The 16,526-nt window shown below is 31.5% G+C and overlaps 1 protein-coding gene across 1 annotated transcript; it reads left to right on the top strand.

The window, feature by feature from the left end:
- Positions 1 to 10,143: 10,143 nt before the first annotated feature.
- Positions 10,144 to 13,251, top strand: LOC145122477 (uncharacterized). Its single transcript, XM_079058078.1, has 5 exons — positions 10,144 to 10,216; positions 10,910 to 11,388; positions 11,506 to 11,617; positions 11,719 to 11,909; positions 12,625 to 13,251. Exons 1-5 carry the CDS (start codon positions 10,144 to 10,146, stop codon positions 13,249 to 13,251), a joined length of 1,482 nt encoding a protein of 493 aa, XP_078914204.1.
- The last annotated feature ends 3,275 nt before the right edge of the window (positions 13,252 to 16,526 follow it).

Consider the following 16,526-nt stretch of genomic DNA (forward strand, 5'->3'; position numbering starts at 1 on the left):
TTCATCTTTCCCATGATTATATCTAGAAAAATCAAAATGAAGGAACAATTGATCCAATCAAAACAAAATCAAATTCAAAATTAGAACAATAACCAATAACTCATTTAACAATAACCAAATCAATCTTTGTTGTCACTTTCCAGTTTTGTTTGAAGCTGACAAGCTGTTAAGCATAACCAAATCAATAACCAAATCTATAAGTTCATAACTTATAAATCAAATTGGCAAATCGCCAAATCGCAAATGACAGCCAAATTAAAAGGAAACTCAGTAAGACAGTAGTAACGCATAAATAGGCAACATATTGACAGAAAACAGCAGCAGCAGTGCAATACGCCAACACCAACAATCAACAATCTTACAATCAGAAAAGAAAGAACATCTGAACAGGATTTGGGTCTCGGGATTACATACCTGATTTCTGTGAAGTGTGAATGGGGACTTGGGCACTTGGCGATGGCGATTGGTGAGAGTGAGACCAGGCGACTGACTTGGCGAGACAGTGACAAACGAACAGCAGGCGAGATAGGCAGCGAATTGGGAAAATGGGGATGAATCGATTTTGATTTCTTGATACCGCTTGGTCGCTTGGAGATTGGGAGTATTGGACCATTCTGATTAGGAATCGGGAGGGGCCAAAGCCCAAGTTTGAAGATAGCAGGCCTATAACTATTTTAGTTTGAACTATAATTCCTACTCCTAGCCCAATAATACTACGCCCCTGGAATCTATGAGGGATAGTGTAAACATTATGGTCATATATCATTAAGATTCTATGGACTTAGAATGTGTGATTCCGCCTCATTCCCTGTTCCTTGTTTGGTTGGGACTTCAAGAGTTTGGAAAAAGATGTGGAAAACTTTTCGTAGTACAAGAAATTGATTATGGTGAGGAACAACCCTCCTGATGTCACATGATGACCTTGGAAATTTCTTATTGTAACTTGAACTGAGTCAATTTAAAAGGAGTTTATTGTTTTGGGATGATAGAGTATTCTATGTGTGCTTTTATACTCCCTGTTTTATCCTTGGTATTACCACTATGAATATTTTATAACGTAGTTAGCGAGTTCCATCATTACGAATGTTTCAACAAATTTTGACGAAATTTGCATTATAAGTCCTACAAGTTCTTTTATAGTCGATTGACGTAAACTAGTCGTATATCATTAAGATTGCAAGGGCATTGAGCTGTAACCTTCTTCTTCAATTCACACACATATGCGTATATGTTGCCGCAAATTATGACTTATGTGCCTCATGCATTTAATACATCACATGCCTACTGCATATTCTTGACTTTGAAGCTACGTACCAGTTTCAAATTTCCCCAGTAGCACACTTTTCATTAGAAAGTACTCCAAGTCTTCACACATGAACCAGTTAGAAAGTACTCCAAGTCTTCACACACGAACCAATTAGAAAGTACTCCAAGTCTTCACACATGCAAATTATGACTTGTGTGTCGCTATAGGTAACTAATAAAACTTTATTTTTTAACCCCTTAAATATCAGTACAAGCTTCTAACCTCGACGTTTAAATTCAAAATTTCTTTTTATTACTAAAACTAGCATCGATTCAAGTATATAAACCATGAATCTTGAGAACACGGCAAAACCCAAATAAGTCTTATCATCTATGTAAAAAAAACTCAGGGTTTTTACTAGTAAATCTATCAGTGGCGGAGCTTGAACAATTAACTTGGGGGGGGGGAGAAAATATTATAAACTGAAATTAACATAAAAAAACAGATTGTTTTCAACAAATAAACACCAAAAACACCTAGAAAAAGAATTACAACTCAGCCCGACAGCCTTTAATGTCTTTAAAAACAGATTATGAATGATATATTAGTAAGCAGACAACAATTTCTCTTTCAATGTTTTCATCTTTCCCATGATTATATCTAGAAAAATCAAAATGAAGGAACAATTGATCCAATCAAAACAAAATCAAATTCAAAATTAGAACAATAACCAATAACTCATTTAACAATAACCAAATCAATCTTTGTTGTCACTTTCCAGTTTTGTTTGAAGCTGACAAGCTGTTAAGCATAACCAAATCAATAACCAAATCTATAAGTTCATAACTTATAAATCAAATTGGCAAATCGCCAAATCGCAAATGACAGCCAAATTAAAAGGAAACTCAGTAAGACAGTAGTAACGCATAAATAGGCAACATATTGACAGAAAACAGCAGCAGCAGTGCAATACGCCAACACCAACAATCAACAATCTTACAATCAGAAAAGAAAGAACATCTGAACAGGATTTGGGTCTCGGGATTACATACCTGATTTCTGTGAAGTGTGAATGGGGACTTGGGCACTTGGCGATGGCGATTGGCGAGAGTGAGACCAGGCGACTGACTTGGCGAGACAGTGACAAACGAACAGCAGGCGAGATAGGCAGCGAATTAGGAAAATAGGGATGAATCGATTTTGATTTCTTGATACCGCTTGGTCGCTTGGAGAATTGGGAGTATTGGACCATTCTGATTAGGAATCGGGAGGGGCCAAAGCCCAAGTTTGAAGATAGCAGGCCTATAACTATTTTATTTTGAACTACAATTCCTACTCCTAGCCCAATAATACTACGCCCCTGGAATCTATGAGGGATAGTGTAAACATTATGGTCATATATCATTAAGATTCTATGGACTTAGAATGTGTGATTTTGCCTCATTCTCTGTTCCTTGTTTGGTTGTGGGCTTAAGGCGGGGTCACCCATCCAAAATGCCCTTGCAATCTTAATGATATACGACTAGTTTACGTCAATCGACTATAAAAGAACTTGTAGGACTTATAATGCAAATTTCGTCAAAATTTGTTGAAACATTCGTAATGATGGAACTCGCTAACTACGTTATAAAATATTCATAGTGGTAATACCAAGGATAAAACAGGGAGTATAAAAGCACACATAGAATACTCTATCATCCCAAAACAATAAACTCCTTTTAAATTGACTCAGTTCAAGTTACAATAAGAAATTTCCAAGGTCATCATGTGACATCAGGAGGGTTGTTCCTCACCATAATCAATTTCTTGTACTACGAAAAGTTTTCCACATCTTTTTCCAAACTCTTGAAGTCCCAATCAAAATGCAAATTTCGGGACGAAATTCCCTCTAACGGGGGGATGATGTGACAACCATCAAATTTCGGTCAAGTCAAAGTCAAACAAAATCAACTAGTCAAACCGGTCAACTCCATTAACCCTTGTATGATAGGGTTTACGTTATTTAATCACTGTATAATTCGCTATTTTAATGAGAAAACATCATTTGGAAAGTTCATGTGTTTGATTTTCCTTAGCCTTAACAGTGCTAAACAATGAACCAAAGAGATAAAACACTATTGCACAATCATCGGGATTGTGTAGGACACTAAATCATGGCTTAACGGGGTCTATGGACCTTGCGTTGCGAAGCCGGACACTCAAAAAGATCACAAACGAAACCGCTCGCAATCTCATTCAAACCCAACTCAAGATTACTTGACGCTAATAGGATCGAAACTCATACACTACGATATAAATTGACGTTAATAGCAACATAGTATAGTACAACGTTATAACTATAATCAAATTAAATTATGATACCATATTAAAATCAAATCAAAGTATAATGCTCTAATTAAATTTAAATGAATCAAACTTGAATGCTATAATTAAACTTCAAATCAAAGTAGATTGTTATAATCAAATAATAACTCATCTTTTATAAAACTCTATTTTTATAAACTTTACGTTAAATTTTATAAAACTCTATTTTTATAAACTTTACATTAAATTTTATAAAACTCTTATATTAATTATGTAAAAGATGCTTGTGTTAGTGGGAAATTATGAAGACCACCAAAAGCAAAAAGATTATTCCCATGGTCTCCCACTCACACCTCCCATCCACTTTCCTTTCCTTTTTCTCCCAACACATTATTCTCTTCACCACTTAAACCTTCTCTATTCTTTCTCTCACTCTCAATCTCGAAATTCATCCAAGAAATACTCATATTCCAGCCAAGAACAATCTATTATACTCAAATCTTCATCCCTCTTGAAGCATTCATCAAGGTATGTTGTTAAAAGTTTCAAATTCATACAAGAAACAAATTAAATCCACCAAAATATCTAAAACTCATTTTATGTATAAACCTGATTTTTCTCAGAATCCCATCAATAAAATAAGAAGTTCTGGAAATTTTCAGAAAATAACTTATTTTTATTGAATTACTATAATTATTGCAATAAAGTAGGGCAATAATTCACATAAAATACTTTTTGCATTCAATAAATTCTGAGAAAATTCTGGGATGACCAATATATTTATTAAACACAATTTATGAAGTTTCATGCATTTATATTACTGTTTACTATTATTTATGATTTTATTGATTAATTAATAATGAAATATATAAAAAATACTTCCCATAGTCACAAATATCCGAAACTTATACACTGGGCTCTATATCATGTTATAAAACTATGGTTAATTTTACAGAATTTTTGGGAATCATTTATTATTTTTCCCGAATTTTGTTGTTGTTTAATCATTAAAGTATTAAATAAATACTGAAACAGTTCAGAAAAATATAAAAATTTTACAGTAATTAATATTGTATGAAATAATGATTTCCTAATAATTTCATAATTTTTCAATACTGTGTACTATTTAAAACCATTTTCCTAAGTATTTAAGCATGTAAAAATGCATTTTAATGATTATTTCATATAAATAATTGTTAAAATCTGTAAATAATTATAATTGGGCAAATTATTATTTTAATAAGAAATTATTAAAATCTGGCCTAAATTGAAAATATAAATTAATTATGCAAAGTAATTAATTCAATTTAAAATTCATTTAACAAATGAATACCTTAATATTATAATCAAAATGAATTATTGTTAATTCATCTAATATAAGAATATGTGTCTAATTATTTGTATTAGTACTCTATTCTCGTTTAGCAGTTCCTAAACCAAAACTATTAATTATATTAGGTTCTACGCCATTTTGACCCGAACCGTCTATCGTACGACACACGCATTTCGTTTTGGGACTAATGTGAGTAATCTACCCCATATTTTATAATTTTCAATACTTTTGGGGTGTATCATGTGGTTCTAATATGTTCCAACTTCATTTTATTGTTTTATCACAATTGAGACATTGTTGGGACATTTATACGTGAGTCATTAATTGTATAACTATTGTTTGTTTACGCTACATGTACTTGTAGTGCATTACCATTTTTAGTCTAATCTCCATGACTATGCCCGTATTCTTGAGGTACGTTATGGACAATAATAGCGCTATTGGGTTGACCACCCCGCCTTGGGACGCTAAGGTGATTGATCGCACGTGGTTGAGTGTGTATGATGATTAGATACTCCATCCTATATATATATATATATATATATATATACATATGTATATATAGGGTGAGGACTTATTGTTGTTGTTATCATTTGTTAATCAATTTTTGATTTATAAACCGTTATCTCAAATACAATTGTTTGCCGACTTCAAAAGAAAACAGATTTCAAATTATAAATGTTTCAACTTCACAATTTTCTCTACTAAAATTAGATTACTCACCAACTCTCGTAGTTGACCTGTTTTTACCCATGATGCAGATTTGAAGAATGAAGTTGATGAAAAATAGGTTGTGCCTTAGAAATCCACAAGACTATTTAAATTTGATGTAATAAATGTTGTTCGTATTTGGATTTGTATTTGTATGTTGTGGATCTTGTTTGCATACTTAGTATTTAATTGAATCTAATCATATTATAACATAGTTGTCATGAGACTTTGAACAATATATCACGCCTCGATCGATTCCGACAAGGATCGGGGTGTGACATACTATGTCTCTCTGAAGTATTGTATCTACCTCCCTATTTCTCTTTATGTTATCGTGTATTGTATCTACCTCCCTGTTTCTCTTTATAGTATGTTCTAGCATCTAGTATGAACTGAACCTCTAAACTATACCCCTTATATTTTACTAGTATTTTACTTTTACTGTTACTGAAAATACTCATTTTTCTACTAAGTTATGTTGGTACTTTAAAAACGGAGTTTTGTTAAACTATAAAGTAACATAACTTTAAAAGAGTTTTTGAAATGTTTTGACCACTTATAAATGACATAAGCAGTCTTTTGAAAATGTTTATAACAAACAATTACACAATTATCATTGTGTTCAACTTCTATTCCCCCCATTAAAAGCATTTAAAAGAGTTTAAAAGATTGATTACGGGGTATGAACTCACCTTATGTGGGTGATTCAACGAATATGCGCGTAAGGATGAGAAGTTCAACGAATGAAGTTCCGAGACACCACAAGTCCTAAATGACATATAATGACATATATCGACATGAATATAGTGTTTATAAGCAACTATATGAAAGGAAACACCCCTAGGGACTTGAACTAAGTGATGGAATCACATGGGATTCATCAAAGGGATGTTTAAGCCCAATGAATGGTGTTTACGGCCATGGAGTTTACGGCCCGTAAAATCATGGTAAAAGGTGCATAAGAGGGAGATTGAATGATAGGGAAGCTTGTGGGACTATTTCTCTACAAGAGGATGAGCAAAACTAACTTTCTAGAAGGCTTTAAGATGATTACGGCCAAGATGGATGAGTTTACGACCAAACAAGGAGTTTACGGCCGTAAACTCATGAACATTATGCACAAGATGGTGTTTTAAAGTCCTATCTATCATCCATTAGGAGTTCACGGTCTAAAGCTTGGATATGAGAAGGGTTTGCGGCCAACTTGTGACCAAAACATGGGTTTACGGCCAAGGGAGAAACTCCTGGCCGTAAACTCTCTTTGATGTTGAGTTTGGTGATGATTCAAGGCTATGGTCTAGTGTTTAACATGTACAACTAGATGGTAGATGGAATACTCACACTTTTGAGGCCCTTAGAAGAGTTTTCGACCACCAAGAACAAATGTGTGTTCTTGGTGTTCTCGGTGAAAGTTGAAGATCTAGCAAAATGTTGATTTCAATGGATGAAATCAAAGAGTGATTCATGAGAAAGAAGGATAACAACAACTAGAGGGAAGAACCACTTACATTTGTGAAGATCGGGAGTGAAAATTTCGATGATACTTGAGAAAGAAATCAAGTGTTCTTGAGGTGAAAGTGTGAGAATGAAGGAAAAGTGAAGGGATTGAGACTTTAAGGGGGAGTTTACGGCCAGCCTTGAGTTTACGGCCGTAAACTCAAGTGTCTTGGCCGTGAACTCCATTTTGGTGGTCTTAAGGCTTGAATGTTGCACAGTGTCTCTAGCAGGTGCATTCTAACACTCATTCCTCAAGTGTACTAGGCTTAAAACCCAATAGAATGACCCTTAACAAGGCTAGAAGGCAAAAATATTTCGGGTTGTCACAGTAGCCCATGACATTCCTAGGTAAAGACCATGTGGGTTAGCCCATGACATTGGATGTAAGACCCTGTGGGGTAGCCCATGGCATTCCTAGGTAAAGACCATGTGGGGTAGCCCATGGCATTGGATGTAAGACCATGTGGGGTAGCCCATAACAGTCCTAGGTAAAGACCATGTGGGGTAGCCCATGACATTCTTACAGTTTTTATGTATGCATGGCTCATCTGATATGTATAGCTGTTATAGCTAGTATGATATGTTGTATGTGGTTTGTGTGTGGCATACTCTGGGGAACTCACTAAGCATTAGCTTACAGTTTGTGGATTTGTTTCAGGTACATCTGAGCCTAAGGGCAAGGGCAAGACTTGATGGCACGACGTGCACTCTCACGCAGATGTTTTATGGGACACTCTGATAGTTTGGAAATAAAGTTGTAATTGATATGTTTTTGAAAACAATTGTAACTGGTTTTGTGGATGATAAACATGCATTTTGGATAATTAAAAATAAAAAATTTGTCTTGAAAATTTGGGTCGTTACAGAAAAATAGGACTTTGAAAGAAATGGTTAACTCCATGTTGTCCTATTCAGGTTTGAATGAAGGTTTCCGGGGTGAGGCTATGTTAACGGCATGTTATATTTTGAAAAGAACTCCAAACAAAAGGAGTAAGAATACTCCTTATGAACTTTGGTGTAAAAATGTACCAAATTTGAGTTATCTCAAAGTTTGAGGTTGTAGAGCAGTTGTAAGACTCACTGAACCTAAAAGAAAAACATTTGGTGAAAGCGGTATATATTGTATCTTTATTGGATATGTTAAGAATGCCAAAGCTTATAATTTGATTAGATTCCATGTTTTAGAATCTAATGACTTTATGTCTGTGAACACTATTATAGAGTCAAAAGATGTAACTAGTTTAAGACTTTTACAGCTTAGTGTCCGTTTACGTTTCATCAGATATAAAAACGTTTTTATTAGTCTTGAAAAAATATATAAATCAAAATCGAATCTTCCTTAAGTAAAAAAATTAAGATAGCAGATGTTCATATTCATAGAAATTAATATGTGTTTCTATGTGTACGATATGTATGATATTTTGTTTATGAAACTGAAGTAATACAAAAATCTATGCTTTGTGGATAAAAAGAGCAACACAAAGATATTCTGCCGATCCTATATTCGATTGTCTTCGGATCAAAAGACTTTATGCAAAGAAAACTTTTTGTTTTCGTTTTTTATGAACCGGTCATATAGTATTTGAATGGTATCACGTATAAGTATTTAAGATAATGATTAAAAGGGTAATATATTTTTCGATTTATACATATTTGGTCACTGAGTTTTTTTCGTCCACATTTACCCCTTCAACTTGTTTAACCATACATATTTAGTCCTTATTACCGACTACTCAAGGTAATCCGGAAAAAATGACTTAAAAGGGTGATATATTTCTCACTTTGTACACATTTAGTCTTTAATATTTTTTGTACATTTATTCCTTAATATTTTTTTGTTACAAAATAAGTATTTGTTGTTTTTGTACACATTCAATATTTATGATCGTTTTTTTTAGGGTTTTCTCACGTCATCCTACGCGGCACAATCATTAGTAAGGTGTTTGGGGGTTGTTCATGGTTATGGTCATCGCGCATCGACTGCTTGGTTGCTTAGTTCTTGTGGTTTGGCTTAAGCCACGTGTTCTGAACGTCGGAACTTCTTTATACGACCATAAATTTTAACGATCTTTATATCCACGCGTTCATATTTGAGTCTACTATAATTTTTGTTTAGATTACTCCCGTTAAGAAGTAATATATTTTTACTTAGGATCTTTATATACATGCGTTCTTTATGAATGTATGTATGATTGTTTTGTTTATAAAATCGTAATTAAAAATCTATTGTTTTTAATGGGAGTAGTCAAAACTAAAATTATAGTAGAGTCATATAAAAACATGTGGATATTAATATCGTTAAAATCTGTGATCGTATGAAGAAATCATGACGTGCAGAACAGAAGACCTAACCCAAACCACAAGAACTAAGGACTAAAAAAACTTAAAAAAACATCTAAATGTGATCGTATGAAGAAATCACGACATCGTACGCGAGACAATCATTAATGTCTAAATGTGTAAAAAGTGAGAAATATATTACCCTTTTAAGTCGTTTTTTTTTCGGATTACTTACTGTAGCCGGTCATAAGGACTAAATGTGTACAGTTAAACAATGTGAATGGGTAAATGTGGACGAAAAAAAACTCAGTGACCAAATATATACAAATCAAAAAATATATTATCCTTTTAAGTCATTATCCCTAAGTATTTCAGTGAAACAAACATTGGTTTACATTGTAATACAAAATCTTAATTGTATATTTTATTTATTAATTATTATATCCCGATATTTCCCATTTAAGGTATGGACATTGAATTGATTTCCCCATATATCACGTTACATCAAATCTTGTTTAAACCATAAATTTTTCTTATGCAAATTAGTTCAGTTATGATCACGTTCTCATAAATTTATGCATGTTATAGCTATGAATCAAAATTTTAGGTAATAAAGTTTAAGAGCATCAACAATAGTGAGTTCAATCGAAGAGTTGAATGAAGTGACAAATCAACATGTCATTCAATACAAGCCCGGATTAGGGCAGGTGCAATATGGGCATTGGAACAGGGCCTAAAATTTTAAGGGTCCCAACTTTTTTTATAGTATATGATGTGTCCGTTTCATCCCAAGCAATCCAACATCATCGGAACAGTGCGACACAACGCCAAACCAAAGACAGCAGGTCAGCAACGCACGAAGCAACGATCGATTGCAGCAACATCTTAAAAAAAAGATCGATTGCAACAATAGCAATCCTCCAATACAACAGATTCTACTATTCTAGGTGAGGATCGATCACTTATTCACTTTATCAATGATTCTTTTTCTTCATTATTGATTAATGATTCTTGGTCCTGTTAGGCTGCTAATGTAATAGATTATGAGAAATTAAGGAATGAGGAATAATGAATTAAGGATTATGATTTGTAAATTATAATTGTCAATTCAATTGCATACTTGAATCAGTTGAATGTTTGAATGAATTATAGATTAAATAGATTATCAATTTTTCAGATTCATGGTATGTTTAATTGTGTAATTGTTTAACTATTTAATTTTTTAGATTGTTGAATATTATTCATGAATGTTTAATTGTTTATCACTATGTTGTATTGTCATTATTTCATATTATCATATTGAAATCTGATTGAATGATTCCCAATGTTGAATGAAATCAATGAGTAATTTTGAAATAGATTATTAGAAACAGAAATTAAATTATAAGATTATGTTTATTGTATAATTGTTTATCAGAAATTTGAAATTCAGAAACCGTAGGGTTTAAAAAATCAAATTATGTTTATTGTTTGTAAAATTGTAGAGATGAAGTCTAAACAACCATTCGGTAGTTAAAAACATAAAAAAAGAAAACTAGATGAAGAAAAGAGAAAGGCTGACGCCGATGTTCTAGATAAGTTTATCCATAGACAACCTATTGAAGAGTATATTGAAGAGCACATTGAAGAGTACATTGAAGAGCATGTTGAAGAGCAAGATCATATAAAAGTAGAAGAGATAGAAGAGCAAGAGCCTGTTAAAGAGCTTGTTGATATATATGATCCAAGAAGGTGGGAAAAACTTAATTATGAGGAAATTAAACTTTTGGTCCAGGAAGGTCCTAAAAGAGATAATAGTATTATGTATGGTCCCTACGATAAATATGGTAGACGGTTTTTTGCAGCTTTATATACAAGAACTTTACCAAATTTGGAGAAGTGTGATAGAGAATGGCTAGTATATTCGAAAGAGCTAGACATGGTATTTTGTTTCTGTTGTAAAGTGTTTAGAAAAGGGATTTCAAAAGGTAAATTAGATGGTGAAGGTTATGCAGATTGGCACCATGTTACTACTAGGGTTAAAGAACATGAAATTTCATTGGATCATCTTATAAATAGGAATAAGTGGTTTGATATGCGTAAAAGATTGAACTTGAATGAAACAATTGATAAAGTTCAATACGAATAATTCAAGAAAGAAAGAGATTACTGGAAACAGGTCCTTTTGAGAATCATTGCAGTAGTGAAGTTTCTTGCTAAACATAATTTAGCATTTCGTGGATCCAATGAAAAGTTGTATAAAAAAGGTAACTATAAATTGTAACTTTTTTGTTCTAATTCCACAAAATATCTTTTTGTTAATTTTTATGACTGATTTCACTTCTTATTTGTTAATTGTATTTAATAGGTAACAGAAATTTTTTGGGTGTCATTGAAATGTTGGAAGAGTTTGACCCGGTTATCAAAGAGCACGTGCGGCGGATCACAAGTGATGGGCTTCATGAGCATTATCTTGACCACTTACTCAAAAACGAACTAATATCTTTGCTAGCTCAAGAAATTAAAAAAAGAACTTATCAAGACGATAAAGGAAGCAAAGTACTACCCAGTCATACTTGATTGTACTCCCGATTCAAGTCACCAGGAACAGATGACTATAATAGTGAGGTATTTAATGTTATCATATAATTATGTTACTGTTGAGGAGTCCATTTTAGGTTTTTTGAATGTTGATGATACCTTTGGAAAATGACTATTTGATATTACACTTGAGGAGTTAAAGTCTCTTGGTCTTGAAATTGATGATATGTGTGGTCAAGGCTATGATAATGGAGCAAACATGAAAGTAAAACACCAAGGAGTGCAAAAGAGATTTTTAGATATAAATCCTAGAGCATTTTACACTCCTTGTGGTTGCCATTCTCTTAATCTAACATTATGTGATATGGCTAACAAGTATGTTAAAGGAAGGAAATTTTTTGGATTCATTTAATGCATTTATACTATCTTTGCAAATTCTACTAAGAGGTGAGAAATTTTGAAAGATAATGTTAAAGCTTGGAGTCTTAAGTCATTGTGTGAAACTCGTTGGGAAAGTCGGGTTGAGAGTGTAAAGGCTATTAAACTTCAACTTGTGGATGTACGGGAAGCTTTACTTTAAGTTGGAGAAAAAGATAATGATGCTGCAATTGCAAGTAAAGCAACTTCACTAGCAAAAAAAGAACTTGGTGACTTTGAATTTTTGGTATCAACTATTATTTGTTATGAAGTACTAAACCATGTGAATATTGTGAGCAAGAAGTTACAATAAAAGGATATGCATCTTGATAACGCTATTACAGAAATGAACAAATTCATTGGGTACTTCAAGGATTATAGAGAAACTGGTTTTTCAAAAGCGATTGTTGAAGCTAAGGAGATTGCTAATGAAATGGGTATTGATCCAATATTTCCACAAAAGCATTTGATTGAAAGGGAAAAAATGTATGATGAGAGTTCAACTAGTGAAAAAGTTTCATTCACACCTGAAGAGAATTTTAGAGTCAATTATTTTTTATTCATTGTTAATCAAGCTATTTCTTCTCTTGAGACACGATTTGAACAATTCAAAGAGTATGGCAAAGTATTTGGTTTTTTATTTCCACATAATTTGAGGGGAATTGAAGATAAAGATCTTAAGTCGTATTGTCATCGTCTTGAAAAAACACTCAAGTTTGAAGAAAGATCGGATATTGATGCCGAGGAACTTTATACGAAGTTGAAATTATTTGAGACATTGAAAACCGATAAATTTAGCAACCCTATAGATGTTTTGAAGTTTTTGAAAGAACTTGATTATTTCCCAAATGCAAGCATTGCATATAGAATATTATTGACTATTCCAGTAACGGTTGCATCTGCAGAAATGAGTTTTTCGAGATTGAAGTTTGTAAAATCTTAATTACGCTCCACAATGACACAAGAAAGACTTAGCGGTTTGGCAATGATATCTATCGAGAACGAAATCTTAAAGAGTATAGACTATGAAAAGTTGATCAACCAATTTGCAATCAAGAATGCTAGGAGAGCTTCATGGATCATCGGTTAGCTATTAGGATATGTAGTTACTCATTAAAATACTATGATTTTGCTTTGTTTATTGCTATAAAGTTTATCGTCATTTTAATAAAAAAATTAGTTTATGTAATTTAATTCGTTACACGTTAAGGCCTAAGGGCCTTTTTTATCCACCTCGTCCTGGACATTTGAATCCTTAAAACCGACCCTGATTGAATGGATGAAACTCTACCATTGTGAGATGTCACCTTGGCATTCAATGAATTTGAAATTTTAATGGCCACTGAACTCTTCAATAGGAAAAAGAAAGTTTTTAGTTCTTAAATATTTACTATAAATTACATTTGGTAACATTCTATTAAATTTTGTAGAGTTAAATGTATTGTAGAGAAAAATAATAATAAAATTGTATAGATCGTATAAATATTATATTGCAACCCACTAAGAAGCAACCAAATTCCATTCGACAAGCGGTGGCAATTTAAATTTATTTATATAAACAAGAATTTATTTGTCAATAGTCATATTTAGTTGAAAATAAAACGAGTATATATAAATGGTTAAATGGGCCTCGTATTGATCTTGAACCGGCTATAACTAGTCCTAGGCCTTCGGCCCATGTGCCTAAAATAATCCTATCAAAACTAATCCCCTTATACCTATTTTTTGTTTTGACCTTTTTTTTTCTAAAATTACTAAAGGTACATTTTGTTAGCATTTTCTTAACTACAGTCAAAATATCATGTAGATATTTATATAAAAAATTTATTAAACCTATTTTTGAAACGAATCTGCATAACTGGTCTTCAAACTAGATTCCTCCAAAATACACAAAACCAAAGTATTAACCGATTGTGTTGGGAAGGACCGGTCCTCATCAGATCCAACCTTATTTGAACCGGTGTGAGCTAGTTTTCGGATCGAGAATGTATATCTGATCATGTGTACCTCTAGTTGAAAGCAATTCAAATAACGATTATATTTTCATTGTTTTAATTAGAATTTTTTTAAAATGAGTATTTCCATTTAGAGCTGCTCCACCAAAGATGGAAAATAGGAAGACATCTTGCATTGCATTAGCAAGCAAAGCTGTTTTATCCCTTCATGCTCATCCCTGAATGAAACCCCTAAGATTCTAACTCAGGTCACATTACGTTTACCGTGCATTATCCAGCGAACCTTCAGGTGATTGTTCAGTTTTTTTAACTAATAGAATTACATTATTATTTCAATAATATATTTTGTGTATCTCATAATTAATACATAGTTATAAATGTAAGAAAAAGTTATATATTAACAGTTCTTGCCTTGTAGTTAAAAGTTTAAGGCACAAACATAGTTTGATATATTATCCAATTTATAGCTTGGTCGACGGTAGGCTATATCACCTAACTGTATTACCATGTTCATGAATGATCTTCCAACTAATGTCGGTATTTCATTTTCATATTCTTGTGAAAGATAAAATCTGGTAAATCTTGAAAAACGTGCCTTCGTAAAATTAGAATTTTGTTAGTTATATGACATTTTCTAAGAAAAACATCATGCTTTGAGATCTAAAATGTGCCATAATTGTTTGGTGTAAATAGTGGTGTCATATTGCACTATGTTTGGTGGTGTCACACATTTTCAACCATAGTGGACGCAATCGCATATGCTCAACACAAGAATTTATTTGGCTTTAAATGGATTGGTTTTGGACCATTTCATCACCTATTACACCCCCTTTCTAGCTCTGATTTAGAATTTTTTATTTTTTTTAACTTAAACAAAATAGAAGTTTTTTTTTTCTGAATTTTCTAAAAAAGTAAAAAAACCTAAGAAAAAAGCTAAAGACAAAACGAAACAATTACATCATAACCAGGTGAGTACCTGTATGTGCGTAAAATACAACAATATATTTTAAATCTTTACAAATATATGTTTTTTAAATATATCAATGACATTATTAGTTCTTATATAGTAAATCTAATAATAAGTTGGTATAAAGATTATTTATTTTGAATTAGATGATAATGTAGATATCTTTTAAAATTTTATAATTTCAATTGTTTCAATGACATCTACCTGCAAGTTACCCATATATTAAATTAAATATAATATATGATTTAAAGATATTTTTTGTTGTTGTTATGATCAATTAATTTTTAAACTTTATTTGCTTAACATTTTAATTTCTATTATTGTAATTATTTAAAACATCAAATATTGTTTTTGTTTTTAAAGGTAACAGTATAATTTTTATCTATAATATTACTTTTAATAATTGTTGTTGTAAGTTATTTAAAATAACGTATTTGGAAACTCTTAATTATTTTAATTTGATTTCAAAAATTTAACTTTTTTTGAATTTATTTGATGCATATTGTTAGTTTCTTTGATTGTAATTATTTAAAACAACAAACATTGTTTTTTGTTTTTAAAGATAACATTATAATTTTTTATATAATATTACTTTTAACTATTCTTATTGTAAGTTATTTTTAAGCTACTTATTTAAAAATTCTTAATGATTAGAAAAATGGTTTCATGGTTTTTTTTATTAATTTAGGATTACAACTTAGGTTTAACACTATAATTTATAACTTTTAACTATTTATAAAATAATCTCTCGATTTTTTTAACTAAAATTTGGATTTAAGTTAATTGTTTAACATTATATTGAAATTAATAATTTAACTATTTTGCATAAAATCATAAATTATACAAAAGTTGTGACTTTAAAATGACAATTACTTACATACGACAACATATCTAAACTTATAAGTTGACTATAATATGTTAAAAAGTTAAAGTCATAATTTTATAAATAGAAGTAACATATGATATTTTAATATTGTAGTTTAGTTAATTTATGATTAGAATTTAGTTTTTTCATTAATTTAACATTATTAACTAATTTATAATAATTATTAGAAAGAAATTGAAAAGTCATAGAGGTTTCAAATGCATGTGGCGCAAATAAAAATGTCTCTTTTATCAGTATAGACAGATAGATAGATAGATAGATAGATAGATAAATGTTTAAAATGAGATTTTTTAATCCATAAATATCACTTAATAGAGAATTTATGCTTCCGATGCACCACCCAAATAAAATAAAAAGCAAAAATATCATCAAATAATCTATCTTGTCTAGTTCTCGTTTTTTTTTTTTTT

The sequence above is a fragment of the Lactuca virosa genome, chromosome 6 (assembly GCF_052849685.1).
Source record: "Lactuca virosa cultivar CGN04683 chromosome 6, Lactuca_virosa_CGN04683_v6, whole genome shotgun sequence".
Taxonomy (NCBI): Eukaryota; Viridiplantae; Streptophyta; class Magnoliopsida; order Asterales; family Asteraceae; genus Lactuca; species Lactuca virosa.